Source organism: Neomonachus schauinslandi, chromosome X (genome assembly GCF_002201575.2).
Source record: "Neomonachus schauinslandi chromosome X, ASM220157v2, whole genome shotgun sequence".
Classification (NCBI taxonomy): domain Eukaryota; kingdom Metazoa; phylum Chordata; class Mammalia; order Carnivora; family Phocidae; genus Neomonachus; species Neomonachus schauinslandi.
The window spans coordinates 37954287-37973838 of NC_058419.1; the positions used below are offsets into that span (position 1 = coordinate 37954287).

The 19552-nt window shown below is 44.5% G+C and overlaps 1 protein-coding gene across 1 annotated transcript in view; it reads right to left on the reverse strand.

Annotated features, from left to right (window-relative positions):
• Positions 1-19552, reverse strand: part of TMEM164 (transmembrane protein 164) — a 157070-nt gene that overhangs the window by 48260 nt on the left and 89258 nt on the right. Inside the window, exon 4 of the mRNA XM_044911814.1 lies at positions 15329-15395. Coding sequence (XP_044767749.1) covers positions 15329-15395 — 67 coding nt within the window. The remainder of the gene's footprint in view (positions 1-15328; positions 15396-19552) is intronic.

The following is a 19552-nucleotide window of genomic DNA, read 5'->3' on the forward strand; positions in this document are numbered from 1 at the left end:
GGGTGATAATTCAAAGGACAACACCACCACAGGACACACCTGCCTTGTGCCCCAGACCTCATGCCCAGCTGCAGGGTGGCTGGCCAGTCCCCACGAGGTGGGGCTTTAAGCCTATGACCGCCAAGGGAACCAGGGCCTCAGGATGGGGGCAGTCACAAGAAAGCGATGGGGCGGGGGGGGGGCGGCGATGTTCAGCCATGCCCACTGACCTCTGGGAAAGGGTGGCTACGCATCGGGCTCTGTAATAAAAACTCTTGAACAACAAGAGTTGATGAGCTTCCCAGCTGGTGAATACGTTCACATGCCAGGTGAATGGCACACCTGCTTCGGACCCTTCTGAACTCTACCCTATATACCTCTTCATCTGGCTGCCCTTCAAAGATCCTTTCTAATAAACTGATACACATCAGTCAATGTTTCTGACTTCCGTGAGCCACTCTATCAAGTTCATCGAACCTGGGGGGGGGTGGGTCATGGGAACCTCCAATTTAGAGCCAGTCAGTTGGAAGCACAGGTGACAAGCTGGACTTGTGATTGGCATCAGAAATGGGGAGCAGTCTCATAGGACTGAGCCCTTAACCTGTGCTATCTGATACTACCTCCAGGCAGTGTCAGAATGAGTTAAATGGTAGGATACCCAGCTGGTGCCCACAGCTGTCCACCCAGCTGTCCCCCCTCCCCCCCCACACACACTGAGCATCCCATTCAGTACTTATGCAACAGGGGAGGCAGAAAGAGCACTGGTCTGGGAGTCAGGAGACCTGAGTTCTGGTCATAAAGCTGTTGCTCACTGGCCATACGATTTCTGGGCTCTATCATGTGCAATATGACATAGTTAGATTACTTGAGTTTCTCAGGGCCTCCCAAGCTTGAAAGTGCTAGGATCCAGTTGATTTTTTGAAGCAAATATTTGAGTTGTACCTTGACTCCTAAAAAATTTCCTTTCTGTTCCTCAGGATGTTTTGGAATATTGAAACTGTCGCCCAACATAGCCATCTTTCCCAGCTTTGGGACACAAGCAAATCTGACCCTTTGGGGAGACATCTGTGCCTTGATCTGAGTTGCCATCAACCCCTTAAATTAGTTCAACAAACCATGAAGCCAGCTAACTACACACTGGCCATTACCGAGACCTTCGTTCTCCCTAGCTTGTCTAGCTTAGTTCTTGGGAAAATGACTTACCAACATCCAGATTATACTCTGGCTTCCCCTAATTAACATTGGAATAATCCTATCAAAACAAAACATAGTAAGTTTCACAATAATGTATTCTGGGGAGCCTGCGCTGGCTCCTGGTCCTGTTCCATGTGGCCAGAGACCAACTGCCTCATACAATGTTCCTCAATTTGGCTGGAGGCTCTTCCAAATGGGTATCTCTTAGATCTAGAACTCCCAGTATTTAACCTTTGCTCCTTTCAAAAATCAAAATGGCGATTTTGACTTTACTTTCCTCACCTATTTATGCTCTATGAATTGTAAAATTCACCTGCAGTGGATTTTAGGATTTCAGGTCCTAATTTTCTACTTTCTTTTTTGTTGAGGTATAACTTCCATACTGTAAAGTGCAAAATACCTCAATTTTTGCCAAGCCCTATAGTTTAGGCCTCAGTTGCAACAGCTGGGTCCCTGATCATTTTTACCATATATTCCCCACCCACCCCTGCTGGAAGATAGGTCTCCTTAAAGGACAGAACAGTAGCAGAACGAGAGCTGAGTAGGACTGAGCTGCCTTTGCTCCTTTGTACACTATATCGATCACTTGCTTCCTCTCAATCTTGCTTCCCAGGCCTTCTGAAAATTTCCCGTGTACACCAATCCCCAGGAGATCTTGCTAAAACAGAGACTATAGGTCTAGGATGGGTCCCAAGACTGAATTTCTAGTAAGTTCCCAGGGGAGGCCAATTCTGCCGCCGGTGGACCACACTTTGAGTGTCAAGGACTTGGGATACCATATGGAAGGTGGGGTGGTGTAGTGGAAAGAGAATGGGCTTTGGAAACAGAAACATGGGTTCTAACTTGCAAGCTGGCCACTCACTAGCTCAGTGCCTTTAGGTGGATTGCTTAATCTCTTTGTTTCTGTTAGGGGAACAAATTTTGCCACCCCAAGATATGCCTCTTTGGCAAACTGGTTATTCTAAGCCGGTTATTTTGAAGAAACCTGCAGACACAAAAGCAACTCTGAAAATGGAGTAAGTTACACTTTGTAAGAGACATTTACATTTGTTATCGCGGTCTGAACTAATAAACCTACCCTAAGCATATGAGCTATTCCATAACCAGCTACTATTCCATAAGCTACTATATGCCAGCACTGAAGTTTCCTTTTATTTGCCTTTAATTCTCTTAGGGCAATGCAGTATCACTGTAATTTAAGAGAAACTCTATTAGCTTTATCTGTTCTTTCAAATATGCTTAAGCTTCCATATTTTAATTTGAATGTAGATGACTCTGAGACCCTGAAGTACTGCAATGCCTCCCCTGGGACTAAGTGACATTTTCTCACCCAAAGCAATTCCAAACTTTGAATGACTAAGTAACTCCACCATAAGCAATATCCTACCACCCACAGTTCTCCAATAGTAAACATTTATTAAAGGTCACTGAGGAAACCTCATCAACCTGATAAGGGCATCTGTGAAAAACCCACAGCTAAAATCATACTCGATGATGAAAGACTGATGCTTTCCCCCTAAGATGAGAAAAGACAAGGATGTCCACTCTTGCCACTTCTATTCAACACTGTACTAGGGGCGCCTGGGTGGCTCAGTCGTTAAGTGTCTGCCTTCGGCTCAGGTCATGATCCCAGGGTCCTGGGATTGAGCCCCGCATCGAGCCCTGCATCGGGCTCCCTGCTCCACGGGAAGCTGGCTTCTCCCTCTCCCACTCCCCCTGCTTGTGTTCCCTCTCTCGTTGTGTCTCTGTCAAAGAAATACATAAAATCTTTTGAAAGCAAAAACAAAAAAAACCAAACACTGTACTAAAGGTTCCAGCCAGGGCAACTGGGCAAGAAGAACAAATATAAGGCATCCAGATGGGAAAGGAGAAGTAAAACTATCTCTATTTGCAGATGACATGATCTTATCCATTAAAAAAAAAAAAAAAAAAAAAAACTCGAAAAATCCACACACAGACAAAAATATTAGCAGTAATAAATGAGTTCCAAAAGGTTGCAGGATACAAGATCAATTCAGAAAAGATGAACTGTATTTCTAGAGTAGCAAAGAGCAATCTGAAAATGAAATTAACAATTCCATTTGCAATACCATTAAAAAGAATAAAACACAGGGGCGCCTGGGTGGCTCACGCGATTCAGCATCTGCCTTGGGCTCAGGTCATGATCTTAGGGCCCTGGGATGGAGCCCCGTGTCAGGCTCCCTACTCAGCGGGGAACCTACTTCTCCCTCTCCCTCTGCCCTGCTCATGCTCTCTCTTGTTCTCTCTCTCCCCCAAATAAATAAAATCTTTTTTTAAAAAAGAGGAAGAAAATACATAAGAATAGACACAACAAAAGAAGGGTAAAACCTACACTCTAAAAACTACAAAACATCATCGAAGACCAAAATACATAGATAGAACACATTCTGTGTTCACAGACTGGAGGGCTTAATATTGTTAAGAGAGCAATACTCTTCAAACTGATCTACATTTAATGCTACCCCTCTGACTGCTTTGCAGAAATTGACAAGATGATCCTGAAATTCATATGGAAATGCAGGGCACCAGAATGGCCAAAATAATCTTGAAAAAGACAAACAAATCTGGAGGACTCACACTTTCCAGTTTCAAAGCTTTCTACAAAGCTACAATAATCAAGACAGTGTGGTGCTGGCATAAGGAGAGACATAACATCAATGGGATAGAATTGATGGCCCAGAAATAAACCCTTACTTTTATTTTTGAATGAGTTTTGACAAGCGTTCCAAGACATTTCAACAAATGGTGCCAGGACAACTAGATATCCATATGCGAAAGAATGAATTTGGACCCCTTCCTCACACTACATATAAAAATTAACTTGAAATGGATCATAGACCTAAATGTAAGAGCTAATGCCATGAAACTCTGATGAGAAAACAGTCATAAAACTTCATGGCTGTGGACTAGGCAATAGTTTCTTAGGATACCAAAATCGCAAGCAGCCAAGGAAAAATTAGAGATTTGACTTCATCAGAGTTTAAAGATTCTGTGCTTCAAAGGATTACCATAAATAAAATGCAAAGACAACCCACAGAATGGAAGAATATATTTCAAATCGCATATCTGATAAGAGTCTAGTATCCAAAATATATAAAAACTGTCAAAACAATAAAAAACAAATAACCCAACAAAAAATGGGAAAGAATTTGAAAAGACATTTCCTGAGAGAAGACATACAAGTGGCCAATAAGTACATGATAAGGTGTTCAACATCATTCATCATCAGGGAAATGCAAATCAAATCTACAGTGAGACATCACTTCACACCCACTAGGATGGTTATAATAAAAAAGGTCCAACAATACAAAGTGTTGGTGAGAATGCAGAGAAACTGGAACCCTCGTACACTGCTGGTAGGAATATAAAACTGTATAGCCACTTTGGAGAACAATCTGGCAGCTCCTCAAAAGGTTAAAAAACAGAGTTACCATATAATCCAGCAATTCCACTTCTAGATATCTACCCAAAAGTTAACATTCAAACAGATACTTTTACAAGAATGTTCACCGTGGCATTATTCACAATGGCCAAAAGGTGGAAACAACCTAAATGGCCATCAGTGGATAAATGAATAAACAAAATGTGGTATATCATACAAGGGAATATTATTCACCCACAAAAAAAGAATGAAGTACTGATACATGCAACAACAACAATGGATGAACTTGAAACTTTATGTTGAACGAAAGAAGTCATTCAGAAAAGGCCACATATTATATGATTTCAATTAAATGAAATGTCCAGAATAGGCAAATCCATAGACAGAAAGTTGATTAACAGTGGCAAGATCCTGGAGAGGGGAGAATAGAGGGACACCACGAATGGGTACTGGGGGCCCAGGGCAGCTGCCCCAAGATATGCCACGGTGGCATGATTATTTTAAGTTAAAGTTACTTAAGAAACAGCCAGTGCAAGAAAACACTGATGTTCCGCCTTTTGTCTCCAGAAAGCAGGAAATACAGTTTCCATGTGAAAGCTACCTTCCCTGCACCAGAAAGTAGAGAGACTTCCTTATCAGCAAAGGCAATGAATCCAGGGCCAAAGAAGCCTCTATAAACACATCTTATTACTTTTAGTAATTTACTACCCCAGCCCAAATTCTGTTTAGAATTCCTTACAAATTAAAGCTCTCAAACTTAAGTTTTCTTTGTCTTGTCAGTTCCTCTTAAATTTATTGTTTCTTTGTCTAAAAAGTATAAAAGCTGCCTCTTGGTCACTGCTTAGGTCCCATATTTATGGGACCTCTCTATGTACAAAGGAATTTTTTTCTCCTGTTAATCGTCTTGTGTCAATTTAATTCTTAGACCAGCCAGAAGAATATTGAAGGGTAGAGGAAAATGTTTCCTTATTAACAGGTATACAATGCTGCTTTGGGGGATGATGACAATGTTCTAAAATTAAATATAGTGGTGATGATTGCACAACTCTGAGGATACACACTAAAAACATTGAATTGTACATTTTAAAAGGACAGATTTATGGTATGTGAATTACATCTTCAGTAAACCCCCCTAAAAAAAGTGACTGAAGGGAGAGCTAACAAGGCAAGTACTCATTTGTGTAGTGCTTTTAACTTTCCAAAGCTCTTTGCTATCTCTGTTTTCTTTTGTTACCGGTTATCTCTTCTTTATAACCTATCTGTGAGGTAGAGAGAGCAGATATTACTAATCCCATTTGACAAATGAGGAAATGGGAAGCTCGATGAAGTGACATTACCTCGTTCAAAGCGCCAAGTGCCACTCAGCAGCAGGTTGGGACTGGAACAGGATGCACAGCAGAGCTGCACATCGGAATTACCTGGGGTGCTTTTTGAAAATGGGTATGTTTTTAAATTGGCTCTGGTGTTTCTAACTATGCAGCCGGGGTTAAGAACAACTGGTCCACAGGAGCACCTGGGTGGCTCAGTCGCTTAAGTGTCTGCCTTCGACTCAGGTCATGATCCGGGGGTCCTGGGATTGAGCCCTGCATCAGGCTCCCTGCTCAGCAGGGGGTCTGCTTCTCCCTCTTCCTCTACCCTTCCCCCCAACTTGTGGCCTCACTCACTCTCCCTCTCAAATAAATAAAATTTAAAAACATAAGAACACCTGGTCCACAGACTGGAGAGAGTGATATCACCCACCAGATAAGGCTTTTATTGCATAAAGATATACTGCTTGGGGTTAATGGCTCAAGGTTGGATGAAAAGCATCGGTTACAACTGCTGGAGGCTGGCGCTTCTAATCTCATTTTAAGAAAATGAAACAAAGGCAGAGAACCAACAAGCTCTGGAGGCAAAAAGGCTACTGCCTGGTATTCTCGCTCACTGCTGCCGCTCCCTCCATGGGCTGAAGGGCTTGGGCCTCACTGGCAAACCCAAAGGTCTGGACATTTTCTTCAAATGAGAAGAAAAACCAGGAGGGGGCCTAATTCACCTGTCAGAATGGAGGAGAGCGAGCTGGCCAGTTCTCAAAGCAAACAGGCTGTCTTTGAAACAAATGCAACAAACAAAGGTGCTGTTAGTGTGGAAAAGGAAGCCTGCCAGGGAATTTTAATCTTGCTCAGCATGGCTAATTCAGAAACAAAGCCCCCTTTACTTCACCATCACCCAACAGCTTAAGGGGCAGGGGGCAAAGTACTGTGGAGGAACATCACAAAAAGCACATGCCCATAGAACGCCCCTCGATTTCTAAGATAATATTGGGAACAGCAGTAACAGCAACAGCATTTGACGCTATGTGCCAGGCACTCCTCGAAGTGCTTACCACACATTATCTCCATTCACCTGGGCACCAGTTTATAGATAAGAAAATTTTTTTTCGGGGCGCCTGGGTGGCTCAGTCGTTAAGCGCCTGCCTTCGGCTCAGGTCATGATCCCAGGGTCCTGGGATCGAGCCCCGCATCGGGCTCCCTGCTCCGCGGGAAGCCTGTTTCTCCCTCTCCCTCTCCCCCTGCTTGTGATCCTGCTCTCACTGTGTCTCTCTCTGTCAAATAAATAAATAAAATCTTTAAAAAAAAAAAAAAGAAAATTTTTTTTCATTATGAACGGGTATTACTTTTGTAAATAAAACATTTATACATTTGTAAAGACAAAGGCACAAAAATCTCATGCTTTTTGTTGTTGTTGTTTTTTATATGTATTGAAAAGGGGCGCCTGGGTGGCTCAGTCGGTTAGGCGTCTGCCTTTGGCTCAGGTCATGATCTCAAGGTCCTGGGATTGAACCCCGTGTCTGGCTCCCTGCTCAGCGGAGAGTCTGCTTCTCTCTCTCTCTCTGCTCCTCCCCCTGCTCATTCTCTCACTCTTTCTCTCAAATAAGTAAATAAAATCTTAAAATAAAATGTATTGAAATATAACCACCTTTGCATTGGTGGTGATTTTTATTTTTCACTTATACTTTTCTGTATTTCACAAATTTTCACCCATAAACATGTCTTTTGTTGTAATCAGGAAAACATCATTATTTTAAGTGGTTAAAAAAATAATTCACCTGGGAAAAATGTCATCTATCATCCCTCTGTCTTCACTCTCAAGATCTCAGGACATGTGTGAGAGGGATCCCTGGGATTTCCCTGAGCAAGACAGGTTTAGATTGCTGACTAATTCATTTATTCTATCTGTGGATACTTACCATATACTAGGTACAAGGTCTTACAGGGGGTAGACACCACAAAAGACTCTATCCTTGCCCACAAAGACTAGTTATGACGTAGTGCTGGGAACCCAGAGGACTGGCTGAATATACAGTCCAACCGAACTACAGAGTGCTAAGCAGCCATCAAAAAAGAATGAGTTACGTCCATTATCTGCAAAGATTACTGATTACCTACTGCTAGGTTAAAGGAAAATAAACTGGAGCAATGTTTACAGTGTAATGCCTATTATGAGCAAAGGAAAAATGTAGAGATATACACAAGCCTTTATCACAACTTACCCCTGGGGGGGCAGGATTGAACATTGGTGGGTAAAATAATTAGCTTTCTCTTTATATTCCTACTGGTTTTTCAATGAGCATATCCTATTTTTATTTTTAAAAAATCCTAAAAGTATAATCAATCCCCCAAATCTCTAATGGGTATTGTATAAAATTTACCACAAAGAGTTGATTTGGCTCAATACTTGAAAATCAATTTAAGTAATTAGGAGAGAGGAGGAAGTCCATGAGCTTTGTATCAGAAGGACCAAAACTCTCAGGCCAGGTCTGTCTCTGTGTCCCTATACAAGCTACTTAAAACTTGGGAGGGCTCTGGGCAGATGGTTGGGCGTCTGCCTTCGGCTTGGGTCGTGATCTCCGGGTCCTGGGATCGAGCCCCACGTCGGGCTCCAGGTTGGCTCAGCGGGGAGACTGCTTCTCCCTCTCCCTCTGCCTCTCCCCCTGCTTGTGTGCCCTCTGTCTCTCTCAAGTGAATGAATAAAATCTTTAAAAGAAAAAAAAAATTTCGGAGGGCTCAATCTATAAAAACGGTTATGCCAATTCCACCTCACAGGATTTTTGTGAGGATCCCAGACTAATAACTAACAGCTAACACTGATTGAGCGCTTCCTGTTTGCCAGGTGCTGGGCTGCATGCTTTACTCATATTAATGACTTAATCCTCAGGATAGCTTTAAGAGGTAAGCACTACTATCACCTTCATTTTATAGATGGGAGAACTGTGGTCCACGGAAGTTAAGTAACTTGGCCAAGTTCCCTCCCTCTCCCTCTCTCATTCCCTCTCTCTTTTTCACATGTGCGTGCACACACACACAGGAATAGCACAGCCAGGATATGAACCTGCATCCATACCCTTGCTCCTGACATCCATATTCTTTTTTTTTTTTTTTTAAGATTTTAAAATTTACTTATTTTTCAGAGAGAGCACACAAGCAGGTGGAGTGGCAGAAAGAGGGGGGAGAAGCAGGCTCCCCACTGAGCAGGGAGCCCGATGTGGGGCTCGATCCCAGGACCCTGGGATCATGACCTGAGCCGGAGGCAGACGCTCAACCGACTGAGCCACCCAGGTGCCCCGCCCCCAGACACCCATATTCTTAATACAGTAGGGTGAGATATTTGTGCAAGAGCTTTTCTGGTTGTGAAGTCACATCCACCTGTAACGAAGTCTTTTTTTTTTTTTTTTTTAAGATTTTATTTATTTGTCAGAGAGAGAGAGGCAGGCAGAGGGAGATGCAGGCTCCCTGCTGAGCAAGGAGCCCGATGCGGTGCGGGACTCGTCCTGGGATCATGACCTGAGCCAAAGGCAGACGCTTAACTGACTGAACCATCCAGGCATCCCCACCTGTAAAGAATTCTTATCAGTAGAGGTGGGAAGGATAAGAAATGCACAGGAATCTAAACACGATGATAAAGGGTGAAAAGACGTAACAGAAGCAGGGTTGTGGATATCTTCTGATGGCCTTCAAATAAGTGACAATGTCTACACATACCACCAGAATTATGATTCTCCATCCTGCTCCTCAGAATCTCAGTGATGAGTGTGCGGTGATGAATGTGCGGGATCCTACCCCCATGCCCCGGCCATGGCACTCCCTTAGTTGAACAGCTTTGCTTGTCTGCAACTGCATGCATAGTCTAATCACCCTTCGAGGCTCAGCTGGAGCTTTATTTCTCTCTGAAGACTTTTTGGACCACTTAATCCACTGGTCTCTCCAGGAGACAGTGTATTAGAGTGCAGGGTGCATGAGGTTAGCTGTAGCATTTTAGAAACCATGTAACTCAGGCGCCTGGGTGGCTCAGTTGGTTAAGCGACTGCCTTCGGCTCAGGTCGTGATCCTGGGGTCTGTTTCTCCCTCTGACCCTCCCCCCTCTCATGCTCTCTCTCTCTCTCATTCTCTCTCAAATAAATAAATAAAATCTTAAAAAAAAAAAAAAGAAAGAAACCATGTGACGCTGAGCAAATCATTCAACCTCTCTAAACCCCAATTTCGTCATAGGTAAAATGGGGTTCTTGTGCAAGTTAAATGATAACATATGTAAATTACCTGACACACAGTAGGCTCCTGATAAATGCTAACATTAATCCTCTTCCCATCTCAGTACTTGGAACGACTGCAATTTAGCAATTAAGCCTGAATTGCCTTGCGATATACATTTTTCATGATTCAATTCTAATGCTGCCATAATTTATGCCTTATCTTTCTAACTAAACTGCAAGTTCCTAGAGAGCCAGGAATACACCCTGGCTGTTTCTGCAGCACACAGCACAACATGTCATACCAAAGCATGCTCAATAAAAGTCTGGGTGGACTGTTTGATTGGGATAGATTCATGGAGGATGGAAGATTCTCCAAGATTAACCTTAAAATAAAGGTGGTGATTAGACATATTCTAGAATAGTCCCTAGCATTTGGTTTAGTTTGGCCCAGGAACACCAGACTCTTCACATCCGAGGCACAATTTTGCCCACATCGATTCTCCAGAAAGCAAAGGCCTCTTCTGAAACCAAGCTTTTCATAATTTAAGTACTCTCAGGAAAGCAAAGGGATATTCTGTCCCTACCTGAGGTCCAAAATCCAAACTATAAGTTTTTTAAATAGCTCAATTTGCCAGTCACAGAAATAACTTTTCTAGGTCAATTAGCACATTTCAATGTGCCAGTTAGCAAAGAGTAAGTTTCTCAAGCCTATTTGCCTTGGTGAAAGCAAAGTTTTCCAAGAGGCACACATGGGGACGAGGTGCACCTTGAGAACATTAAGATAACGACTGTGAAAGCTGAGGAGCTGCCCCAGTAATGAAAATATCATTACTAACCCCTTCCGCTCAGTCTCAGAGTTAGGGACATCCAAGAGAACCATCTAACAGTACAGGAACCGAGCAAACGGGCAAGAATGGGAAAGGAGGGGGAAAGAACTAACATGAGAGATCAACAGGGTTGCACAATAATGGGCAATTTTGATAATGAGATAATAATAAACACAAGGCTTTGGGCCTTGAAGAAGAAAGGAGCTTGATGAAAAGAATCATTACCATTCTTCTTCTTATTATTCTCATAGAAGACAGATGGCTGCAACCGCAAATATAGGCCGGGCTAGAGTCTTCAGTCTGGGAAGGGGGCTGATAACGGTGTTTTAAGTTTGTTTTCTGTCTCCACTCTCCCTTGCTCAGAACACTCTGCATTCAGAAGGAACTCTCATTGGCATTTGAGGAGAAAAGGTACAGGGCTGGGGATGCAGCTTATGCATGCCCAGGGCCTCAGTCTTGAGGACCAGATCAACCTGGCAAGGTAAGAGATGGAACTGAAAATCTAATATGTAACCCAGGTTCCATGGGCAACCTACTTAGCTCCCACCTCTTGGCTTTTACTTTCCAGAAGGTGTTTTGGCCTGGAAGAGATATATTTTGCTAAGTCACAGGCAACGGATAAGGAACCCAGCCTCACCACCAGCCCCAAAGCCAATGGCTATAACAAGGAGCTCATAAAACTAGGCAGCATATCGATTCGTCAAGCCATGGGCTACTGTCAGCTTGGGTGAGGGTTCTTAACATGGGCTCCACGGATGGGCTAGGGGTCAGTGGTGGTGGCGGGGGGGGGGGGGGTGTGGAGACAGCAGGTGACAGTCTCCTGGAATTATCTGCAAAATTGTGTTTGTGCATTTATCTGGGAAGAGACTCTACAGTCTTCTTCAGCTTCTCAAAGAAACCTATGACCCAACTCTTTTAGATGGACAGAAGCTAAGAAGCATCTCCAGCATCTGGATTCACCAGCTTTCAAACTCGCCCTGAACGCCAGTCACAGAATAGGAAAAGAGCTCTGAAGTCTGAGTCAGGAGAGCTGGATTTTAGGGGCACCCACCTTGGCTTCTAAGGACCCCATCTAGAAGATGAGATGAGATCAGACAAGCTTTTAGCTCCCTGCTAATCTAATAATCAATAGTTCCATGATGCATTTTCTCTCCTTCCCTCCAAGGAGCAAAAGAAAAATCGCCCTTAAGACACTTCATCTGAAGCCAGAAACAGACCTTCTCCATAATCCTGGCAGCAAAGACCATTTCCTTGTAATATTAGCCATTGGAATACATGTTCCTTCCTCCAAGGTATCAGCTGCTAGGATGGAGAGCCAGGAGAAACTGGGACCCGGGCATTCCCTAGCTGGTCTGCAAATCCCAGGACCAGTAAGTCACAGGACAGAGCACAGCAAATGGAAATGCACTGATGACCCCAAATCCCTTAGCTGACAGTGGCAATTTCCTGAAACTCCCTCCTTCTCTGTCCTTGTACATGTGAGTATACGTGTGACTGTGTTACTGACATACACACCAGCTCATTTTCTTTTCCTTGCTTCCATATTACTACTCAGAAAAAACAACAAAAGAAGATTAAAAATATAAAGGGTCGAGAAGAAAGAGCACAGAGAAGTCAAAAGCTAAGTTCCAACCTAATTGGATCATCAGGCTTAAGATAGAGTTGCCTGTCTTCCTGTGTCTTGTTGTTGTTTTTTTTATAAAAAGATTTTATTTATTTATTTGACAGAGAGAGAGAGAGCGAGAGAGGGAACACAAGCAGGGGGAGTGGGAGAGGGAGAAGCAGGCCTCCCGCCGAGCAGGGAGCCCGATGCGGGGCTCGATCCCACGACCCTGGGATCATGACCCGAGCCGAAGGCAGCCGCCCAACGACTGGAGCCACCCAGGCGCCCCTTCCCGTGTCTTGTTTTAAGTCAGTCTGAGCTCCTAATGCCAGAGGTAGCCCAGGAGGGGTCCCAACCATTTAAAATAACCAAGTCAAACCCAGCTGACAAGACACATGCAAATGGAGCCATCACCCTGAGCTTGTCTCAGCTTCATTTTAGAAAAAAGGGCACCAAGATTATTTACCAGACTGATTGGAATCACTCATTAAGCTCATCAAGGAAGTTTCAGTGTTAAGGAAAGTTTCTTGAACATTCCTGATGAGCTGGCTGGCTACAACTTGATATGAATTCAGAAAGTATTAGGTGTTATAGCAACTATAATAGCAAATCTGCCGTGAGAAAGGGGAAGAAGGGGAGAGGAAGAAAGAGAAGGAAAGAAGGGAGGGAGGAAGGGCGGGAGAGAGGGGAGGAGAGAGAAACATTGTTTTTTGTACAGAGTAGAAAGCTGTTAGGGGCTGAATTATGTCCCCGCCAAAATTCTTATGTTGAAGGCCTGATCTCAGAATGTGACTATATTTGGAAATACCTCCTTTAAAGAACTAAGTTAAAAGGAGGCCATTAGGTGGGCCCTAATCCAATCTGACCAATGTCCTTACCAGAGGAAATTTGGACACACAGAGAGGCACTAGGGATGTGCATGCAGAGAGAAAAGACCATGTGAAAAGGCATCAAGATGGCGGCCATCCGCAAGCCAAGGAGAGAGGCTTCAGAGAAAACCAACCCTGCCGGCACTTTGATCTTGGGGATAATTATCAGTGCCTTGCCTCAGAAGTTTATTGTGAGGATCAAATGTATTAGCCCACATAGAGCACTTAGAACAGTACCGGGCGCACAGTAAATACTCCGGAAGTGTCAGCAGGCCTAGTGCAGAAATGCTGCTGTGGTGTATTTATTCATACGCTTATTCATACGCTTGTAGATAGACTGTCGGACCTCCTGCCTTTCTAACAGGCAGCACCCTCGTGATGCTGGTCCTCAGACCTCACCTGGAGTCCCACACTTGGAGTAATTTGGAATTACGATCACCCAGGATGCTGATTCTCCAAGAGGGGTCTGAGGACCCCAGGGGTCGACATTACTTGGGGACTTATTACCAATGCTCATTTCCTGGTGTCATCCCAGATCCTCTTAATCTGACCTTCTGGGGATGAGGTCCAGCAAGCCTTATTTCTTAGCCATTTCCTTGGGTGAACTGCTATGGACAGACATTAAGTCAGAGCCACTGCACAAAATCGGTGGTCCTCAACTGCAGCTCCACATTAGAAACACTTTTTAAAAACACTATGCCCACCTAGGCTGTGTCACAGATCAAGAGTTCAGACACTCCAAGGGAGGGGCCAGGGCGTCAGTCATTTTGGTTGGTTGGTTTTCCATTGTTGTTGTTCATCATTTTTTGTTTTGTTTTGTTTTTTTTAAGTACCTCTAGGTGAGGCTGGAGCAAAATTTTAAGCCTGGGTTCAAAATCACTGCTTTAGATGAATGCATTTTCTTTTAATTTCTATTGATGTACAATAGGCACCGAGAAACATATAATGATCATAGGGGTATACATGAGTACTTGTGGGGAGGGTGTGACTAAATCGTTGGAGAGAGTGAAGTATTGCTGCACGTATAGGATCTAGAGGCTTCTCCATTCCTAACTCTGCCACTTGGACCTCGTGTGACTCCCTGAACGTCAGTGTCTTCCTCCGTAACGAGAGGCCATAATGCTTGCCCTTATCTACGTCACACAGCTGTCATGTGAAAAGACCTTGTAAACTATAAAATGCTATCCAAAGAGGAAGGATTATCATTTTGAGATTTAAACTATGATCTTGAATGCATGAGGCAAATTTAAGTCATGAAAATAGAAAGCAGTAGGAAGGATTTTACAGGTGATTTCTTTTCCTGTGCTTTCTAACATGGCCGGCTAATCCCTCCACAGTGCCACATGAGGGAGTCTGAGGACAGCGCCCTGCCACCTCAGCCCTAGAGCTCCTTCTTCTCTCTATGCTCCTTTAACACCCAGCCCCCTGCTACAGTGGGATTCTACTGGCTAGCCACTGGGTATGGGGTGGCTCAGACCGCCCTATGGGTTTGGGTAAATGGGGGAAAGAAACTAATTCTTGCTCAATGGGGCCCTTGGCAAAGCAGACAGGCTTTGAGGCTCCCCATCAGATTATTCTGGGCCAATGTGGCTGAATCCAAACGAGAGCCCCTCAGAACACCTGGAAACCTCTAATAAATGGGGCTCCCTGCCCCCCCCTTCTCTCCACCAAACCTCTCAAGAGCTCCTTTAGGCTTTTTTGGTCTCTCCTGGTTCTGGCCTGAACTCTTAATGCAGCCCCAGAGTTCCATCAGATACTCCCACCCTTACCTATCAAGCTCTCCTGCGTCCAAGAAGGGCGATGTCAAACCGCAATATGAAATATGTACATATTTTAAAGCTCACATGGGTACGTGAGCGCAGGATGAGGGCAAGCGCTGGATACTGAAGGAGTGAGCAAATAACTGGTTTGTACGTTGGCAGCACGTTCTTACAAGAGGCAACTTACCAGCCGGGTATTCACCACAGGAAACAGCAGAGCTAGAAGCGCTCCATTCAGCATGTGCATCTGGAGCCTGGAGGGGGAGAAAAGGAAAAAGAAAAAAAAAAAAAGATAAAGTCCAGGTCACACTCAGACTCTGTTGCACGGGCAGGCAAAAATGTGTCAAGTCATACCCTGCCCTACGGGAGGCCACGTAAACAAGTGGCTCTCTGGGTAAAATGGCACTGGAGTTGGCGCGCGCGCAGAGTCCATTTAAAGCAGCATATTCCGCACTAATGAAATGTTCTGACCACTGCCTCAAAAATCCCCCAGATGCTCCCTGAACACACTTTGGCTATGACACTTGATTACATAATGAGCTCCGTGCTCCCTAAACGTCCAGTCGGTCCCCATCAGCAGCGTCGGCCGCCACAGCTCAGGCGACAGTTGAAAAGAGGGCCTCCGCCAAGCGAGTGCCCTGTGATTGGAGCACTGGGGTACCTGTTTCGTGTGACATGGCTGTTTATTTACACACCCATGTCCGATCCTTTCGCCCAAATAGCGGCCTAGGCGTGAAAAGGCGAGTCAAACCAGCCAGCCGACTGCAGTGTTTTGTCAACTGCGTTCCCCGACTTTCTTAGAAAAGTCTTCAGGCTTGCTTTGATCGATTTTACAGATTGGGTTTTGTGACTTAAAGGCAAAACAAAAAAGGAAAAGGGCGGGGGGAGGAAGGAGAAGAAGAAAACCACTGGTCTCCAGCATCGGGTAATAATCATTTCCTAATACCGGACTTGTTGAAGCATATGCTAGAAACCCTTCGTAAGTCAAGAACAACCAGGTCAGGAACCAACTCTGCCTGAGAGAGTGCTGAGGGTGGACTTCAGCAGCTTCTTTCATCATTCGAGGCAAATGGTCCTTTACAACTGAGGGAGAAGAAAAGAATGACACACGGACTTCCTCGTGAAGAAAAGCAGATTTGATGGGTCAGGTACAACCAGTGCTGAGTCGACTCTCTCTCTCTCTCTCTCTCTCTCTCACGCACACACTCACACAGCACCCCTGAGATACCAGGATTTTTCCCATGCTCGGAAGGGGAAAGCAGCCCATACTTTTGTTTTTGTTTTTGTTTTTTTTAAGATTTTATTTACTTATTTGAGAGAAAGAGAGAGGGAGAGAGAGTGTGCACGCACAAACAGGGGGGAGGGGCAGAGGGAGAGGGAGAAGCAGACTCGCCACTGGAAGCCCAATGCGGAACTCAATCCCAGGACCCTGGGATCATGACCTGAAGCCAAAGCAGACACTTAACCGACCGAGCTACCCAGGCGCCCTTTGAAGGCCCTCAAGAACTCTAGGTATTCTCTCAAAGCTCAGAGATGTGTGCCTAAGACGGAGAGACATTACAAGGAGACCCATGAGAACAGCACAGAAGCTCCAAGGATGGTTTTCACTTCCCGCAGTCTGTTTATTACTGTTGCTCGTTTCTACCAATGCCACAAGCATGATGATAACGTGCACTTAACATAATCTGGGCAAGTTATCTAATTAACTGCTTTACATAAATTCTCTCACTTAATTTTTACAGCAATCTTCTGAGACAGGTACAATTACTTTTCCCATTTGTTGACGAGGAAACCAAGTTCATTCAGAGAAGCAAAGTGGCCTGGTTCATGTCACACATAAGATAGAAGAGCCAAGATTCAAGCCCAGGTTTATCTAACTTGAGACCCCAAACTCTTATATCCCTCTCGCTGCTTGATACCAGAGCCCCACCCCCACCCCCGCCACCCTCCCTCACAAATGTGACCTCAGGTGGAGAGTCAGAGAGGCTCCTGTTTCCTCCCTTTGGGTTTCAGGGGTCTTTCTACCATCTTATCCATCCCCTGGCCTAGGCGTAATACACTTTCAGGGGGGTGACCAAGGGGAGAATGCTCTGAGGCCACGCCAAGCAATCACGGTCCTCCAGCACCAATGTGATGTCACTCCGGCCTCCCAGGGCTGGCCAGGTTACCATGCTTTTACAACAGGGTCATTCCAGGGGGCACTCTGTGCTCTGAGAACTGATTGCTGAAGACTCTCACTCAAGCCTCAAGTGCCTAGAGCAGGGGTCATTAATTGCCATTCCAGGCCCGGCCTAACTCTATCCCTGGGCCTGCCTAAGGGAGGCCCTGGGCATAAACAGTCTTGTTTAGCCACAGCCTAAACATTCACCCTGGGAGAGGGAAACATCACATTAATAGTCCAGGTAAAGCTGGACTCCGGTGCCAGGCTTTGCCACTGGCCCTAAAAGAATGCTGGCATTTATACAAAGCCAATTAGCTCTCTGGGCGCCAAAAGTTAAATCGTGAGGATGATGGAATTGATCCCAAGGGCCCATGAAAGGTCAGAAATAGAGAAGATAAAACCAATGTCAAGATTCAAAACAACGAAGAAATTCCCACCTACAGACAAGCCTGTTCTGGGTCCTCAAAATTCAGTTCTACAAGCTACATAAATGCCATAGCGTGGATTATCCCTAATATATAAAAAGGTCTTACACATCAATAATCACAAAAGCATTTAAACATGTATAGAGCATTTCTACATGCCAATCACTGGGTTAAGTAGTCAAATGCCTCATCTGATTTATCCCTCAGTTTTTATTATAATCTTTACCATCTTCTTTAATTTCACAGCTGAGAACATCAAAACACCGAGTTGACTACATGACTTGCCACAAATCACAGGGCTAGGAAGAGTCAGAGGGAGAAGTCACACTCAGGTCTCGCCAAGTTTTGAGATCGTGTGTGTATGAGAGAGAGAGAGAGAGTCAGTTAGACTGTAGGCCAGGTAGGAAAAGATTCTGGGCTGCCCATTGGGAGAGAGGGCCATGCCTAAGGGCAACAGAACCCCCTGGGTGTTTTGTGGCAAAGCTATCCCCCAATAATATACCTGCACTGCCCTCTATAGACCCTGAGCACAGCCCAACAGGTAAGTGACTGGCCATATGAAAGCCAAAGGCTTTTGTTTTCACTTTATATCCACCTCCAGCCTACCGCTCAGATTTCTATTGTGTATGGGAAATGGCTAATGAGCCCCTAGAAAGTCCTGTGAGAGTTCCCTCATCCGTACAACGGGAACAACAGTACCCAATTTGTAGGATTGTTATATGGAGTTAATATGTATAAAGTGCTTAGAAGAGCACATGGTATATAGTAAGACTCACATATGTGTTTCATAAACAAATGGTGAAGAGTTCGCCTAAAGCTTCAAGATGCAAAGGGCGGGGAGGGGGAGAAAGGAAATCATGTGAGAGAGTTGAACGGTGAAATAAATTCGAAGTAAGAAAAGGAGTTCCATAGAGAGCAAAAGGACAAGACTGAAGGTCAGAACTGAGCAGCACAACTTGGAGATGGACTCCTGCTCAGTTAGTCATACTTATAAATCTCCTTGACAGCTCAAAGCCTTGGCCATTACTTTGGTCACAAATATTTTGTCAGCTTTTTTTGTTTTTGTGTAGGAGACCAAGCTGAATTAGCTTAGTTGGTAAGAAACTGGTGCAATATGGCAAATGTCACGGGTTTAATTCTCTTCCGGGTCAGTTCATGCCATTAAGTTGAGTTCCACAAACATAAATCAATCCATTACTATGTGTCTAACATGGTTCCAGGTGCTGTAGGGAAAAGGTGATCGGTATAAGACACAGTATCTGCCCTCAAGAAAATAACATCTTACTGACAAGGCAAGAAATGAAATAATGAAAGGAAATGTAGTATAATGGTGAAGAATTCAGGGTTTGGCACAAACGTACACTCAAATTCCAGATCTACCACATTGTGGCTGAGTGACTCTGGACAAGTGACTTAAAATACGTGTGTCACATGAAAAAGTGCTCAATATCGCTCAGCATCAGGGAAATCCAAATCAAAACCTCAATGAGATACCACCTCACACCAGTCAGAATGGCTAAAATTAACAAGTCAGGAAACGACAGGTGTTGGCGGGGATGCGGAGAAAGGGGAACCCTCCTACACTGTTGGTGGGAATGCAAGCTGGTGCAGCCACTCTGGAAAACTGTATGGAGGTTCCTCAAAAAGTTGAAAATAGAGCTACCATACGATCCAGCAATTGCACTACTGGGTATTTACCCCAAAGATACAAAAGTAGGGATCCGAAGGGGTACATGCACCCCGATGTTTATAGCAGCAATGTCCACAATAGCCAAACTGTGGAAAGAGCCAAGATGTCCATCGACAGATGAATGGATAAAGAAGA